Source organism: Chelmon rostratus, chromosome 15 (genome assembly GCF_017976325.1).
Source record: "Chelmon rostratus isolate fCheRos1 chromosome 15, fCheRos1.pri, whole genome shotgun sequence".
In the NCBI taxonomy this organism is placed as follows: Eukaryota; Metazoa; Chordata; class Actinopteri; order Chaetodontiformes; family Chaetodontidae; genus Chelmon; species Chelmon rostratus.
The window spans coordinates 19,572,888-19,598,350 of NC_055672.1; the positions used below are offsets into that span (position 1 = coordinate 19,572,888).

General features: G+C 45.2%; 1 protein-coding gene across 1 annotated transcript in view; it reads left to right on the plus strand.

Moving 5' to 3' along the window:
* The window catches only part of alk (ALK receptor tyrosine kinase), a 298,244-nt gene that overhangs the window by 255,241 nt on the left and 17,540 nt on the right, over positions 1-25,463 (plus strand). Inside the window, exons 11-17 of the mRNA XM_041954075.1 lie at positions 6,112-6,216; positions 13,700-13,865; positions 16,166-16,313; positions 18,501-18,611; positions 19,308-19,449; positions 22,553-22,720; positions 23,343-23,441. Of these exons, the coding sequence (XP_041810009.1) occupies positions 6,112-6,216; positions 13,700-13,865; positions 16,166-16,313; positions 18,501-18,611; positions 19,308-19,449; positions 22,553-22,720; positions 23,343-23,441 (939 nt within the window). The remainder of the gene's footprint in view (positions 1-6,111; positions 6,217-13,699; positions 13,866-16,165; positions 16,314-18,500; positions 18,612-19,307; positions 19,450-22,552; positions 22,721-23,342; positions 23,442-25,463) is intronic.

Here is a 25,463-nt window from a genome sequence, read left to right on the forward strand (position 1 = left end):
CTACCTCACATGAATTCTTCCTTTGCTCCCGTCATAATTACTATGGCAACTAGAGGTGAAGGTAAATATAGATCATAATAACCTGCTGGCAAGGTTGACCTATACACTGGTTGTTCTGGAGAGGACGGCCGTAACTCAATAATTTATGTGCTAATTATGACAAAATTTAACTCAAATGTCTAATATGATCGAACAATGAAGTGATGACATTTTCTATCCCCAATGTCAAAGGTCAGCTTCACTGTGTTCACTTATCTTGGGTGTCCACTTTCAAACTGTGCTGACTGTATAGATCTTCTGTGCTTTCCAGTTGAAGCTGATTGGTTCTGCTGATGTTGAGCTTCAGGTGATTGTTGTTGCACCATGTGATGAAGCCCTCCATCAGTCCTCTGTGCTCCTCTGGAAAAATAGTCTCTAAGAGAAGACAGCAGGTATTCGCTTGAATCATACATGTTAATATAGTGAGAACTTCCATTTCACCAAAAGAACACCTTATACCTTTTATTAAATCTCTTCAGAGTCTTCACTACATATATTATATGAATCTGGACAGACATGGACATAAACTGCAATTTGACTGGTTGGTGGAGGCAAACAAGCTGGTAACACTAGTTTTTCCACTGCAGATATAAACTCAACTCAATTGCCCTCATTGTAAAATGCAGTCAGGTAGCATGAGCTCATCAGCTGAATGTGATGTGAGAAATTGCTGGTGATCTAAGCTTGAGCAGAGTAAGCGTCGCTTCGGATCGACGCTGGCTTATTCGGTCAGAGACTCCTCCGTTAAAGAGCTGACATTTTCCAGGAGATATTTGCACACCAACAGTGTTTTATGTCCTCCGGAGTGGCGGCTCTGGTCCGTCAGCGCTGAAGGATCATCTGTCCACGCTTTGCTCACTTTCCAGATGGCAAGTTCTTAATCTAGGCCAGGTATCCATTACCTGCAGCCACACTTGACACAGTCACATTTTATTGCCTATCAATCAGACCAGGTGATGGGAGATCAGGAAAAGACGTCGTTCCGGAGAGCGATCGCTGTGAGCGATTAGCACGATAGATACCGGAGCATTACAACACGGCCCTGTAATATGTTGCGGCGGGCAAACATACTGCGAACACATTATGCAGAGGACCAGCCATCCGTGGCCTTTTTCCTACACTTCTCTTGGCTTTAGTGTGATGTATAGTTTGGCAAGCATGTGTGCCTGATGATGCATCCATTGCCCTTCAAGCGTTGGACCCGGCTGTCAGTTTTATCATTTTATCTTCACCAGCATCATTAAATTACTTTATTGGATCAGACAGCACAGGAAGTTCATCCTTTTCTCTCCGCCGTGTATCATCATCTCTTTTTCCCACGCACTGAGCTGCATTAATAGAGACTCTCCAACACCACACTGTGAATGTTCCTCCTCAATAGCAGGTCCTTGACATCACTGGAGAGTCTATGCAACGCTCCTCAAGAGGTTTACTCGTGCAAAAATGGATGTAAATCATTTGATGTGGTGGGCTGGAGCAATGTGAAAACAATCTGTTCAAACACTGTTTTACCCATGCACAGCCATGCACAAAGAGCTGTATTCATGTACAGGTCCAGTTTTTCTGTTCAGACCATGAGCTGATGTTTTGGTTCGTGGTTGCAGCTGTCTTACCTGTCGTGTAGTACGACCCCAGATTACTGACATTTATTAGAATCAGTAATTATCACCTGCACCTGTGGGCGGTGAGACACACCATGGACGAGTGGGTACAGATGCTCGACAGTCTTCAGTGATGACATTTACATTAGGGCTAATTAAAAGAAGTTTATCCAAATGTGGCTTCTCTCCGGTTTATCAGCCACCTGTAGATTTAGATTGTAAATCACCTGTAGATTTAGATTCAGATGTAAACATATGGGTCATAAATTAAGCAGGTTAACAGATTAGGAATCCAGAAGTACAGTTGGAGAAAACACACTACTTACTTTACTTTCTGAATATGCTATACGGCAGGGCAGCTTTTCAATGCCGTCTCTCCGTAAGTTCAAAATACCAGCCGTTAGCATGAGATGTCTGTAGTGTGGATATTTCCCGGAGCTATTGCAATCTCAAGATATTGTGGGTGGAATTGAGGTGCCCACTCCCCCTGTGGCTGGCCTCTGGTGGGCTTCAGGCAGCTTACAGCGCCCTGCTAATGAACAGTGACAGCCACGCTGGCCGTTGCCCTGCCCTCTGGTTCATGCTGCTCTGTGGTGGACCTGCTGAGTCCTTCTCCTGCTGCAGCAGCATACCAATGCTGTGTGCTCCAGCTCTGTCTGTTCCGTAGCCCTGCTGTGGCGCGCTACCTCATGCTCAGAATAACAATGCAGCGAGCCTTATTAGCGACTTTGTCGAAGATGATAAAAAGTTGCTGAACTTGTTGTGTACACATAAGGCATCTAAGGGGCTCACTTGCAGAGAGACAGTGTTGTGAAGAGTGCTCCCCTAAAATAAGCAACCATATGGCGGTCACACACGTGGTGTATGTGATCCATCAAATCTGCACATAAACTCTATCTGTATTAAAGCTCCCAAGCAGTGGAGACTTAGACGATCATATTTATTCGGGGATTACAGGGCTAGGGAATGAGCTATTGATTTTCTTTTCTTCTTTTTTTTTTTTTTTTTTGGCAAGCAGTGCTGAGGTTTTTTAAAGCTTTGAAGCAAAAATTACAGGATTTCTCAACTCAAAATAAGTTCCAGTAGAGACCACCAGCTGATGCATTTTGATCCCCTTTAATGATATGTACCATCTAGAGGAACACAGGTGTAGTTTCAACCCAAGCACAAATAATATTAATGTCCAACTGTCAGCTCTAAGTCAAAGCAGGTTCTGCTGGACCAAATGGAGCAGCGCCACACAGCAGCTTTCCAAACCTTCAGCTGCTGAGGGAGCCCCCTGCCATATTGTCATAAACGGTGAGCCTCCAGCCTGAGTTGACAGGGGATTCAGGATGGAGAAGAGGGAGTGTTTCTGTGGTAAAATGATTATAGAGATAAAGATGAAAAGTCTTGCTTTAGTCCCCCGACAGCCTCAGAACGAAGGCAGGGAAAGCGGGCGTGATTTGTTTTCACCGAGGAGGCGAATGGCACTATGTCAGCAGCTCATTGGCTCGTCACAATTAGGAAACTCGCACTCGGATTTCTGCTTGATATTCAGCTCATGCGACTCTTTTTCCGAGGTTTGGAAACACCACCTGCTCATCAATGGGCTGTTGGTGTTATCTGGAGCTGCAACTTTTTACTCCAGGAGTACTTGTGGCTTAGAGGAGCAAAGCAACTGGAAGAAAATCCTCTCATAAAACCTTTAAATCATCCTTTGCTGCGGTTTGCCACCCAGGGCAGCCCTACGGAGAATATCAGGCAGCTACAGTGTAAACAAACTGCATGCTATTGTGCTGCTCTGCAAGACAGGCCAGTCAACAAGTAACCTTCTATTTTCTCCTGTCGTGTGAAATGCAAATAGGCCAAGAAACCATGTAATCATCAACAGCCTATTCCATATGCACAACAGAAATAGAGCTTATTATGTGGGTCATACGCACATGGAGTTTCATTTACAAACCATTGTTTGCCTGCCTCAAGTATCTACACTGAGCACATTGGAAGACTTTAATGAAAAGACTCAACGGAAGGCCCACACTGATGTTGATAGACTGAAGCATTGTAGCGGTCTGACTGCAGCGCTGATTTCTTTTGTTCTAAAGCTGACTGGGCAGTGGAGCCTCTCTGGGTGGAATATGCTGCATCCAGCTTTGTTATAAAAGTTGTAAATCAGAGTCAAGACTCGAAGAATAACAGCGGGTCAAGACTTGAACCCGTGACCCTGCTTGATGTTACAGCTTTGCATCATGGCAGCATTTTCAGATCCACAAACCACAGCGAGCCTTCCCTGACTCCTCTGAAATATTCTCGCTTGTGCAAAAAGTCGCCCGCTTTCACAACGAGGGTCAAGAGCCACGGAGGGCTTTTTCTGCAGAACGTTCTATCAAAGAAACGAGATGCTGGACGGAACTCTTGCACAACACTGTTTAGAGTTAAAGTCACATTTATAGCAGCTGAGCTGAAAGTTGTGTGTGGGTTCTTAAAATAAGTGAGTGAAACTGCTACCAAGTAGGAGTGAAAATGTGTTCACAGTTCACAGGATATGGCACATACTCTGCAATGTCTCTGGTGACTATTGTTAGCACATAATTATTGGAATTTAAGATTTGAATGCATTTTGTCCTATAGGGTGCTGTAACACTGTTGTTGAACATTGATTTTGTCATTTCAGCGCTTCCTCAAGTGAACAGTGAAAAAGTATTTTGTCATGTTTTGTACTTTCATCACCATTGCGACCCGATATGGCCACAAGCCATTACTTATAAGAGCATCAGAGTCTCTATTAAACCTTACAGTTCATACGCAGACCGTTCCAGGGCTACGTCAAATATTAGTGCAAATCTTGAAAGTTGCATCGGCAGCATTTTCAGCACTGCACATCAAACAAGCAAGACTATAACAGCGTGTAGCTCAGGGAACATTTTATTCTACTCTCTCACACATCTATTACTGGATAGCTGCAAACATACGCTGAAAAAGACCCACTATTTTAAAGCACCTACAAGCTGGGATGCAATTCAGGAAATGAACTTTCACATAAATTATTCTACTGATATAATGTGGCCTACTTAATACATTAACGCTGCTTAATACTCCAAGATGAGGGTTGGAGGAAGGGCTGCTAACAGATGTGCAGTTGCGGTCCAGTTCTGAGGCAGCTGAGCAGGCCCCAGTAGTGGTGGAGGTGAGAGGAGAGGTGATGGCACGGTGGGGCCTCTGCTGCAGTTGCTAGCTCAGTGGCAACGTCAACGCTAGCACCCGCCTCATTAATGGAATCTACAAAACTACCAGCGATGATAGATGTAGATGTCTTGTAGCCTGGCTGCACCTGCTGACTGGACATCCTCCATTCTTTTTGGTAAACCACTTCCTTATGTCCTTTTCCACAGAGGAATCCGATTACCAAAACTATCGAACTAGCCGCTGGCTGAAGTGAAGCATCACACTGACTTGAGAGGTTGACGTCACTCGCATTGTTACTCAAAACCAGCCTGGCGGCTCACCAGCGAAGCGTGCTTACCATATTAGCAGCTTCTTTCCACAATAAATTCATGATTTTCCCGACACCAATGTGGCAAGATAGTTGAGTACGAAAAAAACATTTGTACAAAGCACATATATATTCAATAACAACAGTAATGATCATCATAAATCAAAACAAACAAAAGATAATAACAGTAATAATGCTGATTTCTCCTGGAAGGCCCAGATTCCTGGATGAGCGGGCCTGACCCCGTGGGGCCTGCCCGTAACACCCGGACTGTGTTCGGCTTAACCGACGGGGCTGCATTGATTGAAACCTCTGCAGGCCCTCATCAGATGTGGCGGCAGCTTTCTTTTACACCATGCGGGCCAACCTTTTATGCCACTGATTGCAGTGCATGTACCCAATCAAAGAAATTGATTCATCTGTTCCGTGATCCAGCCAAGCAACCGCGGGAACTCCTGCTTCTCCACCGCGTCTGAAACCTAGAGAATGGGGGACAGGTTTTCCAGATCAGTGACCAACCGTTATGCTGTAGCAGTCAAAGTGAGCCTCCCCTACTTAAAAAAAAACTTCCTCTATCTTAAACCGCAATAGCCAATCAGCCAGGCCATTTGCCTGCGAGAATTAATTCTGGGTGAAGCTTTGAGGTGAAGAGATGAAGGTACCGGCGAGCTTATGATCTCAGTCCTGGGAAAGCGCTGAGGCTGGAGGCCTGGTGGATTGCTACCAAACACTGTGACTGAATTTGCTTACCCATCTACTGTAGGAACGAGCAGAGATGGGGAGGGACGGAGAGGAGCTGGATGTTATGAATTCAACGCCGTCCGTGTAGCCATTGGTGGTACAAATGAAAGAATGACCCCTGCTGGTGGTTCCACATTTTCTGAGCCAGTGAGGGGTCTACAGCTGCTGTGCATAACTCTTCTAGTTCTTCAGCCTAACAGCAACAGAGGAATGAAAGTACAGCCTTTTCAATAAATGTATTGTATTTCATTTCAGCCAACGGCGAGTTTCCACCGGTGGTCACCAGCACAGCCAGGCTGCCGTTTAGACCAACCATCAAGCCTGTAGCCCCGTCCACTGGAAGTCCTTTCCCAGATTACTGTAAGTGTGAAAGTGTGTAAGCACTTTTGTCTGTCTTATTCTCTCTGTCTTGCCTGCACTCTCCTCTGCTCACACACACACAAACACACACACACACGCATGCTTGCATGCCTTGATGATTCACAATTACTCTGCACATGCCGAGCACGGGCTGCAATAAAGTAAGTGTGACCCCTACTGGCGTGTGCCACGTCCGCATCGTGGTGAATGCTGCAGGGATCTCCTTTGGCATTAAATGGAGCAGGACGGGCAGTTTTGAAGTGTAAAATCCTCCAATTTGCCTCCTGAGAATGTCAACTTACACAGACTTGACATTTTCCACCTAGAACTCTCTCCCTTCCATGCTTCAAAAGGGTAAAGACAAGCAGAGATTCAATTTACTTTTAGATACTTTTAATAACAAACCTGCTCTAAAACACATTTCTTTTGCTAGTAGCTTTGAAATGCTACAGGTACACAGGACTGAAGCCTCTGTGCTGGAAGACATCAGCCATTAGCAGTTTAGAGTCACACTGTGCGGTCAATCTTTTTTTAGGCCTTTTTTTCTTTAAAATGGATGCTCATGTTTCTCGGAAATAGTTTGCCGCTAAGCAAGTAGCAACGTAAGAATTATACAAATATTGAATGAATGTGAACTTTGTCTGTGCCTTTGCAGTTTTCCATTCCAAACCGATGATTGGTGTAGACGTTGTTCGCGCGCTCCATGATTGTGATTGGATTCATCTACATCCTGTTTTCTCTCCCAGGCACCATAAAAGCCTTTTATGACATTCATGAGCTGTTAAAGTCCAGCAGATCAATTTTGTAGTGCGCAGAGGCCCAACTTCCACCTGGAACTGACTGTTAATTTGTGGTTTTCCTTATTGAAGAAAAAAAGACTGAGGTGAAAAATGAAGAGCAATTGGACTACATGGGAGAAGTCACTGATTGATTAAAGGGGAACTCCGCTGATTTTACACATCAGTCTGTTTACAGGTCTGTGGGAGTGTGACTGCATATGTGGAAAAGGTTAGGTAAGACCAAAGACAGTATAATAAGTGAACGGTGAAGCCAATGCAGAATGCCTTAAACCTGCATTCTTTCTAATGACCAACAGGGGGCGAGTCCAATGGTTGCAAAAAGAAGTCTGAGCGTATGTATGCTTATGAGAACATGACCCCACTTCTCACTTGATTTATTACCTCAGGAAACAATTAGCTAATGAGTTTCTGGTCTCAATCCATTCCTTGAAGTCTCACAGTCTCAGAGGATACAGCAGGGGTATGGTTCAGGGCGTCGTGATTGAAAAGTCACTGCCAGGCGTTTCCTTGGGTTCCTAAGCAATGTCGCTTGGACTGGTTAGGGGTGGAGACACCATTTTGGCAAATGCGAAAAATCTTCGGAGATAGAAAGAAGCGAGCTTCCTCAGTACCGACCTCAGTAGCCGACTCCTCATCCTCGCCTGAGGCTAACAGAGGCTGCATAAGCCGCTCGTCACCAGGTTTGACAAGGAAGAAGAACGAAAAAAGGACGATATCCCCGCCTCTGCTGCATCAATTTTTAATCGATGAGTCTGACAATACAGGATTGCCATGCTAAATCTGTCACTGACCTGCACCCCCAATTTAACATACAGCATTCTTTCTGCTGCCACTGATGGCAAAGCAGAGCCAGCACACCATTAGTGGGGGTGATGGTGAGCCACAATAACTAATAACCAGCTTAGTGTATCAAGGTATAATAATATAAATAATACTATGATAATACTATGACTATATGATAATTTCTGTCTCTTTTCATGCAGCAACTTGTCCGACTGAACGTCCGTGATGTGGTTAACTGTGTAGCCTTGAACACAGAGACTCCTGTCTGTCTCTCGAGGGTCAAACGGGGGACAGTGAAACATCAGACATTAATGTTTGGCCCGCTAACATGATTTGATAATGTTACAGGATTATGCATCGAAGTGGAGCCCCGGGCGTAGGTCAGCCAGAAAAACAAAGGCCACTCAGTCCGTCAAGAAAATCTTTAATGCTGAGCAGGAAATGCGGCATTTGAGGAAACACTTCATGTATAATATTATATAAAGGGTATTTCATATAGGGGGGTTTACTACCAGGGTTTAGCTGCAAGGGCAGCAACAAAAGGTTATTTTAATGTGCTTACACAGGTAATACTCAGTATGGTTACAATAAAGCAAGCAGGCTCAAATCTCTTCAGAGAAAGATGGGACTTTAAGATCACAGTGCTCTCGCCCTTGTGATTATCATAGATATTAACTCAGGGGAAAGAAGTTGAACTTGCAGTTATACCTTGGCCATTTCAAAGACAGCCTTGAGCGGTTAGCATTCGCCAGACGTCCCCCTTCTCCCCTCCTGGAGCCGACGCTTTGACGTCTGCGGGGCAGGACGGCAAGCCTGATGAGGGTTTTAGCTCAGCAGACCTGTCACTCCAACAAGGTTCTCTCCTTCCCCCGACACGCTCCGCGATTAACCCCCACCAATGTCAGCGTCTCTTGTCTCCTCTCAGTTTCCCCTTTGTCTTTCCTCTCGCTCGGCCTCCATGTCTCGGCCTGGCACATTTTGCTACCCTCCGTTTCTGCATTTGTGACCCATCTCCGCCATTTATAGGCCGCTATTGACTGTCTTCACTTCACATTAGCGCCCTCCCGCCCAGCCCTCGTGTCTTTCTGTCAGCGCTCCCTCTGATCTCAGGCTTCACCCTCCTGCTTATTTTTCCTCCCCCTTCACCCTGACTTCACCTTCATTCTTTTCGTTCTTCTTCCTCTCCGCCATTGATTCCCCCGCTATTCTGGCAGCAGCCGCTTTCATTTCTCACCATTGCCCTCCTGTGTGGCACCCGCCTCTCACTGCTGACTCATCAGTTGCACTGGGGAAGGAAGTGAAAAAGTCAGCCTAGATGAGCTCGCTTCCCTCTCTCCCTGTGATTACCCCTCGCGATGGGAAAGGAACACGTCACTTACCTCAAAATGAGCTCTGGGCTTATTTTCCTCTGTCCATTCACTGTACGAGAGTTTTGACTATGATTGGTGTTTTCAAGTTCTTTTAAGATGATTAAAAAAACTTTACAGGATGCAACGCCACGATGCAAAAAAAAATATTGTCATACACCCTTACCTGCAGAAGCGTAGCAGGGTGTACAATCATTGGCTTCTTTGAACAGACAGTACATTTTCATATCAAGGTGTTCCACTTCTGCTCAAACAACAGACAACAGCAAAAACCCCAAATGCTGTGGCGCAGATGAAAACTGGCATCAAATCAAAGACAGAAGGGACGACGATTGAAGCGATCCCATTGGCTCTTGAAAGTAACTGACAGCAGATGTTGGTCCCTGAATGCTCCACGCAGGAAAGGAGTTTTGGCCATTACTCGCTCGCTAATTAGCTGCGGAGCGGAGCCGTGAGTCTGTGCTTCATTCTATGCTTGTTCATAAACGCTGGCCTGCGGCAATCAGTTAGCTAGTTGTTGTTACTTTGGGTTTTGGGGGGAAACATTAGTCACTAAGACAGATATGAGGCTGATAACGAGCGACGCCACGCAAAACAGTGTCTTGTAATTAATTGGACTCTCGTGCTCCATAAGCTTTGTACTTAGCATTCAGAGCCATTCATGGCGCGCCAGCCTTGATCCATCATCCTAATCGCTGGTCCACGGAGGACAACTGTCACTGGATAAGGAGGACACTGCTGTTAATACATGCTAAAAGATGAAAGCAGCGCAGAATGTATAGTCCACCTAACGTGTTTTTGTTTTAGCTGCAGTATGCTTGTTGTGCACATAGATGCCGTTAAAGTTATTTTGCAGAAGCGTAATAAATCCAGACATATTTACTGTGCTCTGAATGAAGAGCAATGGTGCGGACGACATGAGAATTCAAGATTTTGTGTCTGTTTGACGGTTATTGTTGAGAAAGCTCAACTCGTCTTGACGCTTAAATCACATCCTGCTATCATCCTGATCAGAATGACTGGCCTTTTCATTTTCCCGGTTATTTTACCCTACAGTCGCCGATCAGCAGTCTTACAGGGTTGTGCAACCTACTGCTCAACGTTCACTCAGAGTTGAATCAAGGGCAGCTGGACTTGGCTGTAGAAACTTGAAAACGTTTCGCCTCCAAACCAAGTTGCTCTTTCAGTTCTCCGAGTTCAGAAGAGAGTGAGGAGTGACGGCAAAACAGCGTGAACCCCAAAGAACGCTGGCCTCAGGAGGGCCTCTGAGACGTAGGAGCTGTGTGGAATGGATTTTTCTGTGGCAAACCTCCAAGCACATGACGTCCTTATTCTTAGCAGCCGTTCTGACCGAGCGGCCTGAAAACCTCCACGCGGGGGGCTGTGTTGGTGGGGGCATGTTGCTTCAGGCACTTGGCGAGATAGTGATTCCAGGAAAAAGATCCAGAACGTCCAGTCTGAGTAACAGATCCCTGAGTTAAAGGTTAGTCAGACTCCAAAACGCTGAACAGCGGTGTGTGATACTCGAAGGAGGGATTTTACAAGTCTGGAAAGTTTTTATTTCAGCTTTGGTGGTGACAGTCCTGAGGAAGAATGCAGGTTACAAAGGAATGCACCAGGTGCCTTGCAGGTTTCAGCTTTCTTTGCCAGGGCCCCATACGTTTGTGATAGACTGGCTCCATTCAAATCAAACTCACCACAAGGGCCGTGTTTTCTCATGCACACTGTCTGTCTGAATGTGGCTTAGTCCGGCCTGGAACGCTCTGATTGGCTCAGACGCTTCCCCAACTGGGGGAAAGAAGCGATATGGAACCAGGCAAACCCAAACATTCACAAAAACATCACAATTAGAGAATTTACGCCTCAGAACATATTCGAATAGCAGGTTGACTCGGCTGCCTTTTCTGCCAAGTGATGATCATTTTTAGACAAAACTGAAAGAGTCTGATTTATTCAAAAACAATTCAGAAGCCTGACTCGGCACTGAAACGCTTGTTGCTTGTTACTGATTGGCCCCAGGACTGCCTTTGTCATTCATAAAGAATGGCATGTTTACTATAGTCCTGTTTTAATAATGTTCAGAGGAGATAAAGACTGCTGGAGCATCGCTGTCAGTGTATCAATCCAATCAGAGACATTTTTCTAAACCGTGAGGCTCTCTCTCTCTCTCTCATACACACACACACACACTCTCTCTGTCTGTCTGTCTGTCTCTCTCTCTCTCCCTCTGTCTCTCTCCCTGTCTCTCTGTCTCATTCCTCACTGATGACAGTGTACAGCCCCTTACTTTGATGGAGGCCACTGTTTGTTATGATGATGGCATACCACCGGTGGCAAAGTTCACAGAAAAGGAGAATCATATAATAGTCAGGCAGAGTCAGAGTCTCCCCAGGGACCGGGAAGTGCGTATCAGCGTGTGTGTATATATGTCAGTCTGTGTGTGTATATATGTCAGTGTGTGTGTGTATATGTCAGTGTGTGTGTATATGTCAGTGTGTGTGTGCATGTCTGCGTGCTGCGGGTCAGAGGGGCTGACGAGTGTGCACACCACTTATTAGAGAAAACTATCATCTGTGAGAGCGCATCTTGTTTTTGTTTGTTCTGCCAACTGCCTATCACAGAATGGCTCATTACTTGTGTGTGCATGTGCATGAGCGTGTGTGCGCACGCGCGTGTGTGTGCATAAGAACCCACTCATATTGATGGACCAACACGATCGATCAGCTGGGCTGAAGTGTGAAACCAAGCCGCAGCTGAGGGAGGCGGGAGGGAGATTGTATGTCTTCTGCACCGGCTGCACTAATGTCGAAAAGTCAAGCTCGCTTTACATAACAAGAATCATATTCAAATCAGATAGCCAAGAATTTACCTCTTCTTCACTCTTCGTTTCTTAGCATGTCCTACCTTAGCTGATTGCCATCTCAGAGTAACCCATTAAGTACAGCAGGATTTAGGTCTAAAGCACGGTTTGGCTTTGGAGGCTTTTCTGCTCCAGTGATGGATTTATTTGCAGCACTCTTTACTCTTTTTACCTTGTTGGGTGCTGAAAATACTGACTTGAGGGATCAATTTACTCCTGCTGGATGGGAGCCAGACAGAACTCCAGTCACCCCACAACTGTGGGTTTTTTTGTTTTGTTTCGTTTTTTTTTACAGTAAGAGTGCATTTGCTAAGACCAGGCTGAACTCCAAATCATTCTCTGGTGTTTTAAAGTCTATTTGAAGGGACTGGCCTGCTGGCAACACTTCCCCAAACTCAAGAGAGATGCTTGCCGGAAAACCGGGTGCACGTGGAGCAGATTCGTCGTCAGGATCATGCTGACAAATGTGATGCTCGACATGCAGCTCGTCCAGGTTTAATGCAGCAACAGAAGCCACCCATGGCTTTGAATTTATTAAATTCCAAAATCCCATTACTACTAAAGGCCAATTTATCCCAATAAGTCTGTGGCTAATTAACAAGAAAATGGCATATATTCTCATTTTGTTGTTCATGGGTAAACAAAGACGCACAGGTACACACATGCTAAAAATACCAGCTTCCTGCAGTTACTCTCCTCAGTCAGAGCGAGCGGGTCTTGGCGAGAGATCCTTGTGAATACTGGGATCTCAATTCCTGGGCTTCAGCTCTAATAGGCACCACACAGCAGGCAACTTGAACAGCGAAAGGTGTTGTGGTGAGAGCATCATAAGCTCAAGATGCACTCCTGAGACTCGTCTCATGCCATCTCTTCTCTTTCCTGTGTATCCCATAACCATCTAATCAGGTTACTGGATCTGTTCTTGCAAAAAGTAAAAAAAAAAAAAAAGCTTTCTAATCACAAATCATGTGTTACAGGCGCATTGTGCTGCAACTCCAAGGCTATGCAAGCCGCCATGTGAGGTGACTTTGACTTGAGCCGGCATCAGGTTTGAAATCTCCGAAATGAATGATAAGCGGTCTCGGAGCGCTCGACAGCCGGGCAGAGGGAGAAGGAAGACGGGGAGTGACGCAGGTGCTTCACTCCCTGGCGTCTTCCCCGCTGCTCTGTGTTCACAAGCCTTAAATCGCCGTTTAGTACTGCGGAGTTAAGTCCGTCCACGTCCATCTGACAAGACTAATCTCGTGCTAATTACAGTGGAAAGAACTCCAATTAGCGCCGACACATGGGATTACTCGGAAAATGAGGAGAAATGTTTGTCACCTGTGATCCTGTCACTGCGTCCCCTGCTGCACTTGCGAATGTGATGATAGCAGCATCTCGTGCGAATAGCTCTCAGTTTGGAGCTTCCCAGTGTGTAATCATTTTCTCCATATCTGTATATTTGGGTCTTATTGACGTGAAAGTGGAGGAGTGGGGGACGTCGAAGTGGAATTAATGTGAGACAAATAGACCTGTAATGGGTCTGTGGTTCGTGCTGAATTTCAGCCTCTCTGTCATCTTTAAGTTTGCTTAAGTGCATGTGTGACTGAATACAGAACGTGTGCCTCCACAGCTGTGTGCTTTATTAAGTGCTAAATGTTTTTTTTCTTTTTCTTTTTCTTCATGTGCAGCCAAAAAATGGATTTTTCATACCTGTGGGGCTGTGGGACCCGAAGGCCCGACTCCCACTCAGTGCCTCAACTCCTACAGGAACAGCAACGTCAACGTGACAGTCGGCACCCGAGGGCCCTTCAAAGGCATTCAAATGTGGCGGGTCCAGGAAACTGGCACCTACAGGTACAGCTGTTGCCAGAGCAGAAAGCCTCAGAGCGCACAAACATCAGACCGTACCATTATTTGTGCAACGCCCACTCTGTAACAGATGTATTTCTTTTTTAAGAGTCCCAGCAGATAGCTGGGCCAATCATTAGGTGCATACGCTTGGTCCCATGAGAACTCAACATACAAAGAGTATACAATACACACTTAACCTCTCTTTCCGAGCCATCAGCACACTGTGCAACTTGCGTTTTTTTGCCACAATGCAGACTCTTCTTCATGCCCACCTCCACTCCTCTGTGCATGAGCGGCGCATCAATCTTCCACAAGCAAACAGAGGAATATCGCTATCAGATTCTTGCAGGAGTGAGCAGAGGCTGGAGTAATGGCAGCAAAATAGCATGATTCACCGACTCTAAAATCCGAAAACCACCCACCTCCACGGCTATGTTGGTGGCCTTCAAAATACCTCAACAATCAGCCTCAGCACCTTGACCTCAAACTGTGCGCTGCTCTCGGATTAATGCTGTAATATCCACTACCTTGTGCAGAGATCAATATTCTTCCTGTGGGCATTCATGACAACATGAGGCGTTTAACTTGGATTTGACTTGGACGCTTCAAACAAAAACGTCTCTGAAAGCTGCAGGCCTCCCACATCAACACAAAAACACACACGACACACACACACACACTCACACGGCTAAGCTCAGCCAAAACCCTTGAGTCTTAAAATACCTAACTAACAACAACGTGGACAGCACTGTCTTAACACGTTTTAGAAAAACACCCTCTGCGTCCACACAAGCCCCGGACTTGTGGTCTTGATGTGGGCCTAGGTAAGCTGGCACAGCCTGTAAATTAAGCTGACAGACGGCCACAGAGATGAATATGTGCTCTGCATTTCCCAAAAGTCATTAGGCAAACAGCTGAGGTAGCTACTGAGCGCCGGGCAGTGTTCTCTCTCTCTCCCACCAAGCATGACCACCGGGGAGGGAAATATCGAAGCGCTCCTGAAAACCAAGTTGTTTTTTGTTTTTTTTTTGTCCTGGCAAGAAAACTGGAGCATTTGAAATTACTGTCTTCTGTTTTAAAGGTGTGTGTGTGTGTGTGTCTGTGTGTGTGTGCCCATGCACTCTGTAGAGTGTGGCTTCGTGTGTGTGCGCACTTCAGCATAGTGTCAGCGAGGTCAAAATATTTTTTATTAAAAACACCCAAGGTGAACGTGCGTTTCAGTGTTTCCAAATTAATTTTGCTTTTTTTTTTTTATGTGCACTCCATCGCTGGAGGAATACACGAGGACTGTTTATCAGCCTCAGGGCGTCTCTGATAAACACCTAGGGCCTCATTTATTAAACTTACAATCAATTTTTGATCTTGAGTGTGACTGAAGCAGAAAAACACATGTAGGCAGTTGTTGTTAAAGCCTTACTTTGACATGAAAATGATCTCATCTCTAAGCACAGTGTGGACTTGATGCTGGTGATGGTCCTGCTGGTTATGTGGGGTATTGCATTTTGGGACTCAAATGCATCAGAGCCTGTGATAAACTTTTCTCCATTGACTGCCACGATGGTCGCTGGTCCGTTCGAGTGAGCTCAAGCGTGCCAGACCTCCCTTTAATGCTTTAATGCTGCATATATGTATATTCTTTTTATTTATTTCATTTCTTCTTAGTACCAGTCACAGCTCCGTCTTTCTGCTCGTCCACTTCAGCGGCGACACACTCCCAAGCTGCCTATTTGGTTTTATCTGCCTACAATCTCATCTACCAAAGTTTCCTTTTCTCTTTTTGTCCGTGGCTATTACTGACTTAACACTTGTTTGTGCTGGCATCATATGAGGGGGAACTGCAAAGCAGGTGCCCTCAGTTTAAGTTGATTTGAGATTTATAGATCACAGGTGCATAATTAACAAATGGGATTCTTAGAACCTGCGTAAGCAAGGTTTTTTATGCTCAGCATCTTTCATGAATCGAGCATGAGCTCACTGTCGGATATGAATTTCAAGCAGAAATTCAGGAACATTTTTATAAATGAGGCCGCAAGTGTACAGCTTCATATATACAATAAATACATCATCATAAAAATGGCCATAAAAACCCCCAAAAACTAATAGAAACACTGAAAAATGAACCTACCTTTCATTTCCTGTATCATTAGGATAATTATCCTGCTAATGAGTTTTATGTGTGTGTGTGTGTGTGTGTGTGTGTGTGTGTGTGCGTGTGTGTGTGTGTGTGTGTGCGTGTGTGTGTGTGTGTGTGTGCTGTTTGTGCCTATGTGCGTCTCCACACCTTTGTTTCTGTTAAACCCCAGGATCACAGCCTACGGTGCAGCTGGCGGTCGGAGCGTATTGGCCATGAGCCGGTCACATGGGGTCTACATCACGGGAGACTTCCTGCTGAGGAAGGGAGAGTTGATTTACATCCTGGTGGGACAGCAAGGAGAGGACGCATGTCCCAATGTAAGTCTTTCTTAATTCACTGTGGTTCAGGACGCCCACTATCAGTGCAGTATATCACACAGATAAGCATCAAGAAAGAGTTGTAATCATGCAGATCATGGCTGTAAATGCTCTGATTAAAGGAATCAGGCGTCTGTCCTCCTTGTTGGACCCTGAGGGGGTCCCTGGACCTCACTTTGGATACCCATGCTCTAAATCGCAACATTTTGCAGCCACCATTGACTGTTTTAATCTGCGTTTGAGGCTCGCAGTGATCTCCCCATTGTCTCTGTCTCGGGTTTACTTCTGTTCTTTTGCCAGGGGTGGCTCTGGTCCATTATGCTCTGGAGTTCCTTCGCTGGCAGCGGAGCAGCTTGCTTCCCCTCACAGTTCACAACACTGAGACTGAAACCCCCACAGTCCCTCTGGTCGCCAGTGAAACCATCCATCATCCCCTATTTAAACATTTTTTTAAAAAAATAAGGCCCGTCCTGCCACTGAAGATCGAGTGAAAAGGGGTTAGTTGCCAAAGTTTGGCATTTAACATTGCAGGTTTTTTTGTTGTTTTTTTTTGCAGAACGAAATTACCAGCAGATTGTGAAATATTTGAAAACACAGGAGCAGAATTCATTCCTTTGTGTGGAATTCATACAGTTTGAGGGTTGTATTCTGCTGGTATTTTATGTCCTTATGATAGAAGTAGGAAACGAAGAACATGAAATGTACAGTGAATTGTAAGAGGATGCTCGTTTCGTGGCTTTGCTTTCAAGAGGCAGAATGTGTAGCTTAGCATGCAGGCGTCCTCGGCACTGCCAGCCAGGTATTAGCTTTTAACGGTGTGTCTTGAAGTTCTCAGTTCAGACAGCAGAGAGGGACTAGTCTGTTCTGAAGTGAGACTGAAAGTCATTTAAGGTTCCTCTTATTTCCCCCCAGTTCTGACAGTGAGGGGGCGGCGGCTCTCTCCGAGGGGTCGCTCTGAAAGTGATTTGTGCTGTGGAACACTGTTTTCTCACACCTGGCCCTGCCTCTAGTGAAGGAAATGATACCCCCCTTGTCCTGACAAATACTCACTCTCTTCCTCTGTGTCTTTCTCTTTGTACCGTGCGCGCACACACACACACACACACACACACACACACACATACGCAGGTCCTCAGGCATGCACGCACTCCTTCCAGTTGTTTTTTTGTTTTGTTTTTTTCTCTCAGACACAAGCTATAAAGTGAGGCGCTGCAATGACAGAACAGGCTGTGTGAGGAAGACTCTCCCAGACCATTTGAATGCACTTCCTTTAACTCCTTCTGGCTGCCAATCACAGTCACTTAAGGCCCGCCCCTCGGAGCTTGGGTCCAGACAGATGAGGGAATCGGTGGAGCCGATGAGCGACTGCGAGTGTGTGTCAGAGCGAGGTTCAGACACAGCGAGGGGAGGAAAATTCTGCCCCCTCACTCTCAGAATAGGACTGGCTCCAAGCGGTCCAGCGTGATGGCACGCACAAGGCAGACGCATCAATTCACAAAACCTCAGCTACGGCGAAGTCCCTGCATCCGCCATCATTTGCCAACAAAACGTCCAGTTCAATTTGTATGAAGAGGCTGTGTTTCTGGGAAACAGAGTGGAACGACAAGCTGGCTGACAAATAAAATGCAGGCTTTCTGACTGTTTTAACATACAGAGAAGATGACAAAGTTAGTGGTGTGCAGTAAAAATGCCCTCATTCGACCGGGTAATGTGAACATCAATATGTTATCAAGTACTGTAATAAAGATGCAGGTGTAATAAACCTCTCACAGTATCAACACGTTAAGTGTTTCCAGTGATGGTGATTTATTGGATGTAACATTAACTGAGTTCAGAAAACCTGTATCTGTAACATAATTAACTATCCAGTATATATATAATAATAACTAGTTTCTCTCTCAGCCTCATTTCAAACAGCATATAAACCAACTCCAGAGACGTCTTATTCAATCAGGAACATCCTTCCATCACTGTCAACAGGAAGCCGTGAAAGTAAAAACTCATCTCACTGGAGTCGTCTTTAGAAAACAGGCCCATGCTTCTGCTCCTGTGTGCATTTGCTCACCGTTCCTAAAACCTTAGCCTCACAGCAGCTGAGGTTTGGCAACTGCTCAGCCTTCTCATACACAACTGACATGCCATGAAAACAATTCTTCTGTGAAGTGACATCTCTCTCCCTCCCTGCAGTCCAACGCCATGCTGAATAAGATCTGCCTGGAACAGAGTGGCCCGATGGTGAACAAAACGCAAGTGAAAGGGGGCGGAGGAGGAGGTGGAGGGGCTACGTATGTGTTCAAGGTAAGAGGGTGCTGGGAGAATGACGCGTTCAGGGCCAGAGAGATATTTTTGTACTTGATATTTAGAAGCGTCACATAATTTATATATCGTATGATGTTCCAGTAAAGAATATGCGTCACATATATCAAATCGGCCCAGTTTCTCAAGTGCGATGCATATTACACTGCAGGTTTTGGGGATATTGACAGCTCACTTTACCGTTCAAGCAATTGGAATTATGGAGATCATATTAATTAATGCTGTCACTTATTATAGCAAAGATCATGAAGCACTGCAGCAAAGAGTCCACCAGGGACACGAGTTGTTTTGGTGCCTCTGCCCTCGTCACTGAACACATAAGCTGACGTTTTTGGAAATACCTGGATTTGTTTTCTTGCACAGACTTAGATGAGAAGATCGATGCCACTTTCATGTCTCTCCATTAAAAATGAAGCTACAACCAGAAGCCGGTGTTGAAGCCGTGTTAAATAGTGAGCTTTAAAGGTACCAGTAGGCGGATCGTGCTACCTGTGGACATAGCCAGGCTAAACGTTCCCCTCTGTTTCCAGTCTTTATGCTAAGCTAACCAACTGATGGCTCCTGCAACATAATGAGCGTACCGCACAAACATGAAATGTTATTAATCTTCTATTGTCTAACTTATTTTGAAGAGTATATGCCACCACATATATCTAACTAGAACCAATAATGACCCAGGTGGACAAAGGAGTGCACATCCCCCTCATCATCGCTGCTGGGGGAGGTGGCAGGGGTTACAGCAGCCAATCACACACCCAGCTGGAGCAGATGGACTATGACCCCAGCCAACCGGGACGCAATGGGAAGTCAAACGCCGCAGGTACACTTCACACTGCTTCAGTATGCACGTTGGTACCATTCATACGTGTGAGCATCTGTGGGCATGTGTCCGCTGTGTGTGTGTCAGGGATTACAATATACAAATAGAACTGTTTGTGACAGCAGTGATGTGAGTGTTGGCGAGAGAGCTTGATGCAGGGAGAAAGACGCTGTTTGGTGTGCATGAGATGTATTGACACCATGATAAGTATGGCTGGTGTATGGTCAGTGCCTATGCTGTGAATTCCTGGATGTTAAATTCTCACAGTGGTGCGAGTAATATTTGTTCTTAGATTGTAGCATGATTTGAAAGAGAACTTATTCTGGTTATATCTCTTCTAATGATCTATTAACTCTGCCTGCTCTTTCATTCATTTCCATCTGCAGGGTGTCTGCGGTTGAGTGTTTTGTCAGACTCACTGCTATTAGAGGTGCTTTAACTGTGCTCTCCCTCACGCCTCTGGGCACATGGAGAGCTGTTTTCTCTCCTGCTCTGCTCTCTGCTGGACCGCTACAGTGCATAACCATTGCCTCCGTTCCTCGCGGCAGGAGGTTTTATGTCGTTTCCCAGTTTCATTGCCTCATGGTGAATATCAGGTTTGTCTGTGCCATCTGTGCGCATATGATATTCTGCGACGCACTATTCGACTGTCCGAGGTATGGACTGGATGCTGATTTCTCGTGACGTCGGTGTGTTTGTGCGTGTGGGTGGCGATAGCCTTAGAGGGAGAGCGCCATATGAAACAGGACGTGATGAGTATGAGTATAGGTGCAGTCCTCTTAGCTGTGAGCTCCACTGGTTCCTCAACTAGCTGAAGAAAAAGCTGTTTTATGGAGCAGATTGTTCAGACTCAGTCCAACTTCTAGACAAGGTGAGACCGAGGGGGGGCTCACATCTGAAAAGGCCCAGCGGGAGAGCTTGAAAGCGCTTTGGAGACTTGTTTTTTCAGCTGGTTGCTTTGGTTGCTATGATACAGAATATCCAAGGAAGTAGTTGACTGCTGCGTACCTGACTGACCCACGTTCATGCAAACATTTTTTTTTTCATTTTGATGTCATGGTAGTCCGGGGATGTAGATAGATGAGAGGGAGTGAATAATACCCCAGTGCAGTACTGTAGTTCATATGGTAGAGATATCCTTTTTGGTTACTTCTGATCTGAATAGCTTGACACCCATTAAATAGTAACTAACCAGTTTATTTGAGCTGAGGAGGGAGCTGCATCTCCCAGTCAGGGTTTCCATTTGAAAAAATTTGGTGCAGGTCCACGTGTCCTGGAAGATTTCAGTGTCCCGGGCAAGCAGGAGAACTTCCAATCAAATATTATCTGTGTTTATGGACCCTGCTTTCCCGTGTTTTCGTGTCCAAAAAAAGCTAATGGAGACAACAATTTTTGAAATTGGTCCAGCATTGAGCGAGAGCGATGCAGCCAGCAGCCGTGGAACAGGCTGCAGTATAATCCCTCCAGGCGTTTGCACACTGTCAGTGCACGTCCACTAAAAGTGTTTGCTTTTGCCACTGACAGGCTCAGATTGGTATTCTAAAAGTGTGACACCATTACGGAAAGGGTCCCAACAGAGAAAGACCTTTTTCTTAAAGAGTGAGATCCTTTTTGCTTAACCAGAAGCAGCCGTTATATCACTCTCGCCAGAGCCACCAGACTCCATTCACAGAAACAGTCATTTTATCATCACAAAACACACTTCATTCAAACTCCACAGAAACAAACACAACTCAACAAAACCTTCTTGGTTCATCTTTCACTTTTCCAACAATCATCACCAACTCTGGTTTGGCTGAAACCAATTTTTAATTCACCAAATGAGGACATCAGAGAAGCAGTGTGGAGAAAAAGAGTAGAGTCTGAATATTTTCACTGCACATTATGATCATAGAGACTCAAATATGTCGGACTTCAACAGATTTTCCTGGTAAAATAAAAATGGTTATTAACAGATAATGGAAACCCTGCTCCCAGTCAGCACCGATGAAATGGCAGGTAGCTGTCCAGCATTCGTTGGTCAGAGCTAACTTGTCTGCACTGGCTAGTTTGACTTTTAGATCGCGATGGCCTTGGACGAGAGTGCATCACACTGTGTGTGTGCAAGTTAACCTACTGACCGGCATGCATAACCAGTCAAAAACATTGTCATTGGTTAACAGATTAACAGTTAGAACTTGATATCTCTTGTATATGACTTATCTTTCCCCATGTATGGTGTGAAAGGTCCTGTCTATCCTGTTCTCCTCTGCACTCAAAGTAATGATCCAAGTTTACAGATGTGAAGTGGAAGTGGTGATTTGCATGTCTACCTGCACTTGTAAACGCATCCATTTATTCTGAGGGTGTTTGCACTTGTCTTAATGCATGAGTTTCATTGACGTCCCACCTCTGAGTGCCATTGTTTGTGTTTTGGCCAAAACAAACCACAGTGTGGTCCTTCTCATGATTATTCATATTTGTTCCCCATCATTGCCGGCCAGAACAACGCTCTCTGTTCTCCTGCTGCAACGCTGCATTAATGCTCACTGCGGGTTCCATTATTCATGTCCTCCGAGTTGACGAACAGCCCAGAAAACATAAGATATTGATTTTTACATCTTCACAAAGCCGGGGGTTTACTTTTGAGGAAACTCGCTGAATGAAAAATGAAATATTCAGCATGTCTGGGGGGTTTTGTTGCCAGTTTGGTGAGATGCGGGTTTTTTTTGTTTGTTTGTATCTCTCAGGCTTCACAGGAGAAGGAGGAAAATGAAAGGGGAAAGTAAATTGGCTAGTGCTGAGGAATATGGGAGGGATTAGTTTTAACTTTATTAGCTATAAATTTTATCTTGTGTTACCAGGTCTCTTTTAAAGGAATTTTTCTGTTTTCATGGTCTCTGCACTAACCAGTGTTATTACTAATACCTGTGTGTATGTGTGTGTGTGCACGCCAATAGACATACAACATGCATTCCTGCAGTTCAGCATCATTTCGCCGACTAACTTTGACCCATTTAAGGACTCGCTCTCTCTGCCTCACTCTCCCTCTGTCACACACGCTGATTCGCCGCACAACACATAACTCCACATCACATCCAAGGTGTGTTGTGTTTGGTGACAGGTGGAGGCGGAGGTTGGAATGACAGTGCTCCCGTCAGTCAGGGCGGCAGACCGCTGGTGCTGGGAGGCCAGGGAGGCCAGGCCTGTCAAAAGTTCTGGCAGACCCACGGCGGCTTCGGGGGCGGCGGGGGCGGCTGCATGTCCGGGGGCGGCGGCGGAGGCTACAGAGGTTAGTCCAAGAGCTTTCAACACCCAGAAAAAGATTATTAAATAAATTGTCTTGAGCTGTCAAGAGTGACTTAAATGCACATCTTGGAGTGACGTGTGTGTTTTATACTGAATGTGACAGGGTGAGAGTTTGTAGATCAGGGATCAGACTGAATCCCACAGGCTGCCACATATCCTGTCCCTCTAACTGCTCAATCATCTGTAACTCACTCCGGATTAGATCATAGATTGTTCAAACGCAGGATCAGAATATGACACCTTGTATTTCTTTGTGCTGAGCGTATATGAAGCAGTGTGAGCTGAACGGTAATGACCCCTGCTAGATAACTGGGCTGCAACAGCAGTGGGAAGTACACAGCACGGACCGACAGTTTGTGCAGAGGTAGTGTTCGTGTGCAGTAAATAGTCTTATCCAACTACTGTAGTAATGCATATTAAGAAGAAGAGGACAATGAGAGGAAGTCTGACGGGTTACAGCAGATGATGTGTCCTTGTGTTTCTGTCTGGATGGTCTGTGAAATGTGCTTTAAAATGTTCTAGTTTAGCTCCCCAGAATATACCATGTGTCAGTTAGTGTTAGGAAGGCACTGAGGTGTTGTCGCTGTGTCCTTCCCGGCTTCTAGGTGGTAACACCTCCATATATAACAACCCCAAACATGACGGCGATGACGGCACGTCCTTCCTCGGCCCGGAGGGAGACTCCTTCCTCCAGCCTCTGAAAGGTAATGTGAGAGGACTCTGCGTGGCATTTAAACACACAGACGGACTAGTCAAAAAAAAAAAAAACAGCAGAGATATTTGTATTCCACGTTTGATGCGTTTGTTGTGTTTTGTAGGTGAGACTTGACGTGTTTGTACTTAGAACGATGAGAAAAACGGTCTTTGCTACTGACATTTTGAATTAGTTTTTGTCGGGGTACATCTCGTTTGCTTCCCCCGGTGCAAGCTTTCACAGCACGCAGCTAATATAGATCTGTGCCGCGAGATGAGAATGAGATGCTTCGCCGTGTGACATCAGAAAAGGATATTGTAGAAATGCACAGCAGATATGGGCAGCGGTGGAGCGACGAGAGTGTGGAGTTTCCACATCGAAAGAAGACACAACCAGATGATTTGATTGATTAAAACAGCTCCAGATTGAGGAGGAGCTGCTCAATAAATCCGTCCGCTGTCGACCCGTCGACCCATCTCAGCCCTGTTCTTCTAGAACATTTGAAACTGACAGCTGCTAAAAAAACAGTCTGAAAATTTCACAGTCACATTTCAGCTGCGCCGATAAGATTGTTGACCATCAATACATCATCCAAGATTCCCTCTTCACTCGGCTCTGTAGAGAAGCAGAAAAAAAAGGGGAAAATGGGAAAAGTGAAGTGCTTTTTAAAATGGTCCTCCATTGGGCTGTGGTAAAGTGCACACTGATATCTCTCTCCCATTGAGCTTTAATAGGGCTCATGCTGTCTGGAGATGGTGAGGCAGTGCTGCTTTCAGCACACACACTCCTCCGTTTCCTCTGGGGGACAAAGACTTCAGGCTGAATTTAAGCTGTAAACAAGACAAAAAATTTGGTGTTTCAAACTGCACCAAATCCTTCATTGATTAGAAAACACATTATGCTTTCGGTGCCAGCTGGTGACATGCTGAGAGCTTCGCTGTTATTTCTCTTTTTTAAGCTATTTTCAAAGCAGATGTTAATGAAATGTTTATCTTAAGATGCAACTGTAGTGCTGGCCAGGCCCAACACTTATGCTCTCTGTCCAGCACCTTTCAAGTGTCCCAATTTTTGTAGCCTCATGAAAGAAAATCACACATTATAAGACAGATAATAAACATCAGAAGGTTATAGTCCACATCTATCTATATATCTGTTTTATGATTAAAGCTTTTATATTCCCACAAAAGAAACTTCCTGAAACCAAGAGAGAGAAAGTGGCATGATTTATAATCAGTGAATTACCAGATGGCCTAAATCCTTATCAGTATAGGCAGGAGGGACTATCAGCTTGTAATATCTGTAGTTTAATAACTTGAGAGAATATCTTCTGTGCAAAGGTCAGCTTTAAGGGCATTTGTGGTTTGAAGTTGTAATCACAAATGGCTTCGGCAGTTATTTCCCTCCCAGCTTGAGCGGCACCGGCAGGTCCTTGAGCTCAAATGAAACCAGCGAGACCTGCTGTGTGCACTGAGAAACCAAAAAAAGGATTTTAAAAAAATCATTCTGTTAATGTTGGCACAGGTAAACGCCTTGCGACACAGTTCCCCCAATCAGCCGAATACAGGCTGCTTCAATGAGGATGAGATGACACAGTCATCCAGTCAAACTGCCGTCACTAGATGCTGGTATGCACTGAAGAAAATGTGCGTGTTATTAGAGGCCAGGAGAGCTTCAGTGACCTTCACCTGATCCTCCTGTGTTAAAGAGAAAATACACTTTTGTCATGTCAGTATCGATTAATAAGCTTAAAGAGAGGAACACTACTTATGTAATGCTTGTCAGACTTGAATTGTGGAGAAATTGTTGCATGTGCTGTCTTTAAAGTAACATGAAGTGTCTGTGTCTAAAGACCCTCAGCACAGAGCGTCTCAGCTAGCGCGCTGCCAGCATCGGCTCTCCAGACATTTGCATTCTTGCTGCGAAACCTTTCTAGAGTCTCTCAGTGAGATTTATGTATTTGTACTCCTAAAGCTGATAACAGAATGATGAGAGAAACTAGATCCCGCAGATGAGTGCATTTGCTTTGCTTACC